Source organism: Apium graveolens, chromosome 11 (genome assembly GCF_009905375.1).
Source record: "Apium graveolens cultivar Ventura chromosome 11, ASM990537v1, whole genome shotgun sequence".
Taxonomy (NCBI): domain Eukaryota; kingdom Viridiplantae; phylum Streptophyta; class Magnoliopsida; order Apiales; family Apiaceae; genus Apium; species Apium graveolens.
In genome coordinates, this window is record NC_133657.1 from 76,916,110 (window position 1) to 76,924,335 (window position 8,226).

An 8,226-nucleotide genomic window follows, 5' to 3' on the forward strand; every position below is an offset into this window, starting at 1 on the left:
CCAATATTATTTTGCAAACAGACACCCAACGACAGTTACACCGCAAGAAGGATACAGGAACGACGTCGGAGAGACCAGATCTTGATCGAAATTGTCAATGGTTGTCAACGGATAATTCGAATACGGATTCGTCTATATCTATGTTCAAATTCGAATTTAAAATTTTGTATCTGTATCCGAAAATTTTAAAGGATAATATCCGGATTCAAAAATATCATCCGGATAGTATCCGGACGATTTACAGTCAATTTTTTATTTTATATTAAAAATTGATAAAAACTAATAAAAATGGAAACTAATATTTAAAAATTGAGTTAACAGTTAAAGTGATTTAAGTTAATTTTATCAAAATTAATTTTAAGTTTATATTTTCAATACAATTTCGATATCTTTAAAATATCAAATCAAATAACATTTATATATGTCTATAATATTTTTACAATTATATTAAACTTACATAAATACATTATTTAACAAATTTATATACACATGGACACACTATCAAGTTAATAAAATAAATTTTAAAATATATATAATTATACACACACATATAATATTTAAAATGTGAAATATTTTTAATATGGGTTCGAATATTATCGAATCCGAATATGCGAATATCCTTATCTGTTTTAAGATTCATCGGATTTGGATACGAATAAAAAGATTCTCATATTTTGGATACAAATAATATTCCGTTTATTTCGAATACGAATATAAATATTTTGAACAAATATCAGATTTTTCGGAAAAAATTACAAACCCTCTAAATGGTTAAGTTTGTAATTGACTCTCATTAAACGAGATACTAACAATAATGCTAATAAATTTGTAGTCCCAGAAAGCAGGAAACAATAATACACAGATAAGTTAAGGATGATTCTAATTAAATGCATTACAGAGACCATTATGCATTTGTCTTCTATACAATGTAGAAAAAGTGGCCTTCACCAGTTTTGCAGTGCAACTTCTTCTTGTTAACAGGGACCCTCCATTGTTAGGTCCGTCAACTCTGTTTAATTTGCTCACGTTCTCGTGCACCCCAAGCAAATCTCCTTTTTATAGTACTTACACATTACATTACATACTTACATAATACATATATACTCTCACTCACATCACACGCACTTATATAGACAGACAACCGCTTTGGTAAGAGTTTCATATTTCTTGATACTACAACATCACACTACCTCCTCCACTATTAAAAGCTAAAATAAAGCCTGCCCTTCTCATCTTTCATATCTCAAACCCTACAATAATTTTGTAAAACCTATCTTCTTGATTTTAATGATTATTATGTCTAATAATCTCCTTTTTTCTTTATTTAATGGTGATAATATTATGCTTAAGCCCATTTTTCTACATGGGTTTTCTGGGGTTTTACATTTGCTATTCTTGATTATTATTTTTGGTTCATGGGTGTTTAATAAATTTAGGATCAAACAAGGGTTTAGTGAGAATAATGTTGTGAGGTTGTCTTGTTATAGATTGGCCTTGTTTACTTGTTGGGGTTTGGCTCTTTTTAGTGTGGTTATTTGTTTGTTGAATAATTTTTATTGGTATAGAAATGGTTGGTCTGATGTTAAGGTTTTAGTGGTTTTTGATTCTGTGAGTAAAGGGCTTACTTGGTTGGTTGTTTCAGTTTATGCTGGTACTCAGTTGAAAAATAGGGGTTTTGTTAAGTACCCTTTAGTGTTGAGGGTCTGGTGGTGTTTCTATTTTCCGATATCTTGTTATTGTCTTGTTCTTGATTTTGTTTTGTATAAGAACTTGTTGGTGTCTTTACAACTACAGTTTGTGGTTTGTGATGCAGTATATGTAGTCACAGGGTTGTTTTTGTGTTGTGTGGGGCTTATGGGTAGAAGTGAGGCAAGTGAAAATGGAATTAGGAATGGGAATGGGAATGGGAATGGGAATGGCCTTCTACAAGAACCCCTTTTAAGTGGTGATACTAATGGGTTGAGTAATGGGGTAGAGATTAAGGAGTCTCGAGGGGGTGACACTGTGACCCCGTATGCTAATGCTAATGTATTTAGTATTCTTAGTTTCTCTTGGATTGGTTCTTTGGTTGCTTTGGGAAATAAGAAGCCATTGGACCTTGAGGATGTTCCTCAGCTTGCTGGTATTGATAGTGTCAAAGGAGCATTTCCACTTTTGAGTGATAAGTTAGGGTTTGGTGGGGGCGATAATAGTATAATGACTACGTCTAGGTTAGTGAAAGCTCTGATTTTTGCTACGTGGAAGGAATATTTATTAACAGCGGTATTGGCATTTGTGAACACTGTGGCTACCTATGTTGGTCCCTACCTCATAGATTCACTAGTCCAATACCTGAATGGACGTCGGCAGTTTAGAAATGAAGGCTACTTCTTGGTTTTTGCATTTGTTATTGCAAAAGTTATCGAGTCCTTGACGTTGAGGCAATGGTTCTTTAAGTTGCAACAGGTTGGAACCAGAGCCAAGGCAGCTTTGATTGCCTTAATCTACCACAAGGGGTTGACCCTCTCAGGCCAATCAAAGCAGGGTCACACCAGCGGGGAGATCATAAATTTTATGACTGTGGATGCAGAGAGGATAGGTGACTTCAGCTGGTACATGCATGACCCATGGTTGGTCTTCCTTCAGGTTGGTTTGGCATTGGGGATATTATATAAAAATCTTGGGCTTGCTTCAATTGCCACACTAGTTGCAACCGTACTAGTGATGTTAGCAAATATCCCATTGGGTAGAATAACGGAGGATTATCAAACAAATCTTATGAAATCCAAAGATGAGAGGATGAAGGCCACGTCAGAAATCTTAAGGAACATGAGAATTCTCAAGCTTCAGGGCTGGGAAATGAAATTTCTGTCTAAAATTATGGAGCTTAGAAATGTTGAGGCGGTTTGGTTGAAGAAGTATGTATACGCAAATGCCATAATTACTTTTGTCTTTTGGGGCACTCCTACGTTTGTGGCTATGGTAACTTTTGGTACATGTATACTTCTTGGGATCCCACTTGAATCCGGAAAGATTTTATCTGCTCTGGCTACGTTTAGAATCCTTCAAGAGCCTATTTATAGTCTTCCAGACGTAATTTCAATGATAATTCAGACTAAAGTTTCGCTTGACAGGGTTTCATCGTTCCTTCGTCTCGATGACATTCAGACAGATGTTGTAAAGAGGCTTCCCATAGGCAGTTCTGATACTGCAGTTGAAATAGTCGATGGAACCTTTTCTTGGGATGTATCCTCTCCTAATCCAACACTGAAAGATATCAATTTTAAAGTGTCTCATGGCATGCGGGTGGCTGTGTGTGGTATGGTTGGCTCGGGAAAGTCGAGTCTACTTTCCTGTATTCTTGGGGAAGTGCCAAAACTTTCAGGTGTTGTTGAAATAAGTGGAACAAAGGCCTACGTCGCTCAGACTCCGTGGATACAGAGTGGAAGGATAGAAGATAATATATTGTTTGGTAAAGAGATGGACAGAGAAAGGTATGATAAGATTCTTGAAGCATGCTGCTTAAAAAAAGATCTAGAAATTCTTTCCTTTGGAGATCAAACAGTAATAGGTGAGAGGGGAATCAATTTAAGTGGTGGTCAGAAGCAGAGAATACAAATAGCCCGTGCTCTCTACCAAGATGCAGATATTTATCTGTTTGATGATCCATTTAGCGCAGTGGATGCTCATACCGGATCACATCTTTTTAAGGTAATCATTTGTCTATAGTATAAGCATATGAAATAGTAAAACCTCACTTACCTAAAAATAAGTTTTATCATTATTCATTTTATCAAATTCTTCTTTTAGTAAAAAGAACATGGGCAGCAATTCTGTTCTGTATCTTATTCTCTGTTTGCTGTCTCTTCCTTTTGAACCGGTAATTTATCATTACATCATTTGACAAGTGTTGCGTGGCAGGAGTGCTTACTGGGGCTTTTGGAGTCAAAAACAGTTATATACATTACTCATCAAGTAGAGTTCCTACCTGCTGCAGACCTCATTCTTGTAAGATATGTTTTTATTATGCAGCTCCTTTCTATATGTTGTGAAAGTACTTTTTTGTCAATAGTTTTTTCCTTATTAGGTGATGAAAGGTGGCTGCATTGCACAATCTGGAAGATATGAAGAGATACTCAATTCAGGGAGCGAGTTCATGGAACTTGTGGGTGCCCATAAGACGGCTTTATCTGCCCTTGATTCCATGAATGCTGATTCAGTATCCAAAGATTTGAATGTTGGGGAAGGTAGCAAAATGGGAGGTGATGAAGGCTCAATAGAAACCAGAAAAGTTGTAGATGGTAAACCTTCAGAAGATACAGCAGGCCCAAAAGGACAGATTGTCCAAGAAGAAGAGAGAGAAAAGGGAAGAGTTGGTTTCATAGTCTATTGGAAATATATCACAACAGCATATGGGGGTGCTCTTGTGCCCTTCATATTATTGTCACAAATTCTCTTTCAAATTTTTCAAATTGGAAGCAATTACTGGATGGCCTGGGCAACTCCTGTGTCAGAAAGTGTGGAACCTCCTGTTGATAGTGTTACGCTTCTGATAGTTTATGTAGCATTGGCAGTAGGAAGTTCCTTTTGTATTCTTGCCAGAGCCATGTCCCTTGCAACTGCTGGGTACAAGACAGCCACACTGCTTTTCCAGAAAATGCATTTGAGCATTTTCCGCGCTCCGATGTCTTTCTTTGATTCCACACCAAGTGGGCGCATCTTGAATAGAGTAAGTGCATTCACATGATTGTTGCGTTGCTTTTGATAACTCTTATGAATTTGTAATTTACATCTCTGTCTTTACAGGCATCTACAGACCAAAGCACAGTTGACTTGAACATGCCTTATCAAGTTGGGACTTTTGCCTTTTCCATTATACAACTTCTTGGAATTATTGCTGTAATGTCGCAGGTGGCATGGGAGGTCTTTTTGCTATTTATTCCTGTCATTGCGTTATGCATTTGGTTACAGGTACCTTCAACATCTTTTTGAATATAATAACCAAACTTTGGCTGATCTTGTTTAATGTTTACACCTGCCTGTTGAATTTGTAATATGATTTTACAAAACGGGTTTTTATATATTTATTTCCTGCACTGCGCGACTTAATTAGTGAAAGACATATATCTTACTGGATACTAATAAACTTTGGGTTTTCCTTCTAATTTTAGTTGTTGTTTTTCTTATTCTTTTTGGAAGCAAGTCATTGCAGTTTAAGTACCTATTGTCTTGGCTATCTTAGGGAAGAATTTTGATTTAGTAACATCAGTATTAGGTACACTAGCAAGTACAGAGAATTATGAATTTAATTTCTAGCATATTGTGCCATATGTTCTGGTAAATAATTTAGCAGGTGGGACTTGTCAGGGTAAAAATGAGCATAAAACTTTTTAGAACACATGCTGTTCTTTTTTATTTTTAAATCTTAATCTATGTTTATTATATGTTTCAGCAATATTACTTGCCTTCGGCACGGGAATTAGCACGCTTAATTGGGGTCTGTAAAGCTCCAGTTATACAACATTTTGCTGAAACAATCTCAGGATCAACTACAATTAGGAGCTTCGATCAAGAATGCAGATTTCGTGATACGAGTATGAAGTTAATTGATGCAAACTCTAGGCCGAAGTTTCACACCGCTGGTGTAATGGAGTGGCTATGCTTCCGCTTGGATATTTTGGCTAATCTTACATTTGCCTTTTCCTTAATCTTTTTGATATCTATCCCCCAGGGAACAATTGATCCAAGTAAGTGAAACTTATGCAATACTAATATTGATTATCAAAATTCGCATATTTGGAAAGCTTTTAGTTTCTTTTCCTAGTTCCCTTCTAGTGGATTCATTCATACATGGCAAACATCTGCATGTGTAGGCATAGCCGGCTTAGCAGTTACATATGGGCTTAATCTAAATATGTTACAAGCTTGGGTTATATGGAACCTTTGCAATTTAGAGAATAAAATTATATCAGTTGAAAGAATACTTCAGTACGCTTCTATCGAGAGTGAGCCTCCTCTCGTCATAGAGCATAATAGACCAGATGAGCACTGGCCATCTTCTGGTGAAGTTGATATTTTTAATCTTCAGGTACTTATTTCAAAGTTCTATTCTGACTTGGTGGCTGCATATATATCCCTTTTCGTAAATTGATTTTGTTGCCCTGGTTATAGGTCCGGTATGCACCTCATATGCCCCTTGTTTTGCGAGGTCTTACTTGCACCTTCCTGGGAGGAAAGAAGAATGGAATAGTAGGGAGAACTGGAAGTGGTAAATCAACTCTTATACAAACAATATTTCGTATTGTGGAACCAACAGCTGGTAAAATTTCGATAGATGGTATCAACATTTCATTGATTGGATTGCATGATTTGCGATCTAAATTAAGCATAATTCCCCAAGATCCAACCATGTTTGAGGGGACAGTGCGAAGCAATCTGGACCCTCTTGAAGAGTATACAGACGAGCAAATTTGGGAGGTGCGTATTAACAGTTTTAATGTTATATGTTGAATGTTCATAAGAATACATGATTAGAGAATTTCTATCTGCACACTGAGGTGTAAATTCTATATATTGATCTTGCTTATAATAATTGACAGGTTCTCGACAAGTGTCAGTTGGGGGATGAAGTTAGAAACAAAGAGAACAAACTGGATTCAACAGGTTAGTTTCATCTCCCTCTATATGGTTTCGTAACATCTAAAATGACTTCTGATCTAATCATCGACGCGACCCTAATTTGTGCAGTGTCAGAGAATGGGGAGAATTGGAGTGTGGGACAGAGGCAATTAGTATGTCTAGGTCGTGTGTTACTCAAGAAAAGCAAGGTATTGATTCTTGATGAGGCGACTGCATCAGTGGATACAGCTACTGATAATATGATCCAGCAAACTCTGAGGCAACACTTTACAGATTCTACGGTCTTAACCATAGCACATAGAATTACATCTGTGCTTGACAGTGATATGGTTCTTTTGTTAGATAACGGTATGTCTACTAAGAAATCAATTTTATTTTACCAACTACATAAATTTCAATAGTGTGCATTGCATATAGATTTAATAGTTGCGATAGTAATACATTGATTTTATATAACCCGTGTAGGACTGGTTGAAGAATTTGATACACCTTCAAAATTGCTGGAAAACAAATCGTCTTCATTCTCCAAGCTGGTAGCAGAGTACAGTATTCGATCAAATACAAGTTTTGGAAATACAGGAAAACCTTGAATGCCAGAAATCTTATTAGACACCATGGGATGATGATGATGAAGAAAAATGAGAGTGAGCATTGATTAGTTCTGTTATTAACTAGTAGTATGTATTCTAATCAATAATGAATTATGATTCCAGAATTTGCTGATAGCTTAGCAGCAAAACTTTTCCCAAAGATTACGGGTTCCTCATTTTCGTTCCCTTTTTGGTCATGGTTTCAGAATCGCAGTGAAATTTATGTCAAGTATTCCAAGAAACAATATGGGCACAACATAGAAAAACCAAACTTGGAATAGGAATTTTATAATGTAAGACGTAAAAATAAAATCGGAAAATCTCCGCGGTTTGTATAAGACAAAAAAAAATTGAATTTTTGGTGCCATTAAATTATGATTAGTTTGCAATCGGAAAATCTACGCGGCATGTGTAAATTACGAGAGCCTCCCAAATGAGCACCAAACAAGTTGTACTGATACATTTGCAACTTGTCATCCCAAGTCTCCAACTCACGTACCTCTACGTCTATATATACACAAAAGCCAAGGACTGATCAGCGACATTGTTAATATTTTTTTGTAAAAGTAAATTATATTTTGAAATTATTTATATATATATATATATATATTGAAATTCTTGGTTTTACTAGTTACTGGCTGGTGTTTTTTACATGGTTTAAACCATTAACAAAACATCATGGTAAGGTGTAACTCTAACTAATATATCTTTGATTCTTTCAAAAAAAAAAAACTAATATATCTTTGATTTGCTTTGACTCCTTTGTATATATTGGAAGAAAATAGAGGGGAGGGTTCCTACAATAAAAAATGTGTTTGGTTCATATTTTTAGAGGGGAGGGGAGATAAATGAAGGGGCCTAAAATCCCTTATGGGTCTTATTTTGTTTCCTCCCAATTTGGGGTTTTTGTGAGGGGAGAAATTTTATTGACAAAAATGACCTTACACCTTCTTAACACTTACATATATCCTAAAGGACTTATATCTCCTGTACCAAACATAAAAATGAGTTAATTCCC

The 8,226-nt window shown here is 35.9% G+C and overlaps 1 protein-coding gene across 1 annotated transcript; it reads left to right on the forward strand.

Moving 5' to 3' along the window:
• The first annotated feature begins 1,015 nt into the window (after positions 1-1,015).
• Positions 1,016-7,393, forward strand: LOC141698563 (ABC transporter C family member 3-like). The gene is made up of 10 exons (XM_074503262.1): positions 1,016-3,690; positions 3,901-3,987; positions 4,067-4,708; positions 4,786-4,950; positions 5,432-5,726; positions 5,853-6,067; positions 6,151-6,456; positions 6,579-6,642; positions 6,727-6,966; positions 7,084-7,393. Exons 1-10 carry the CDS (start codon positions 1,288-1,290, stop codon positions 7,206-7,208), a joined length of 4,542 nt encoding a protein of 1,513 aa, XP_074359363.1. The 5' UTR covers positions 1,016-1,287; the 3' UTR covers positions 7,209-7,393.
• Positions 7,394-8,226: the final 833 nt, after the last annotated feature.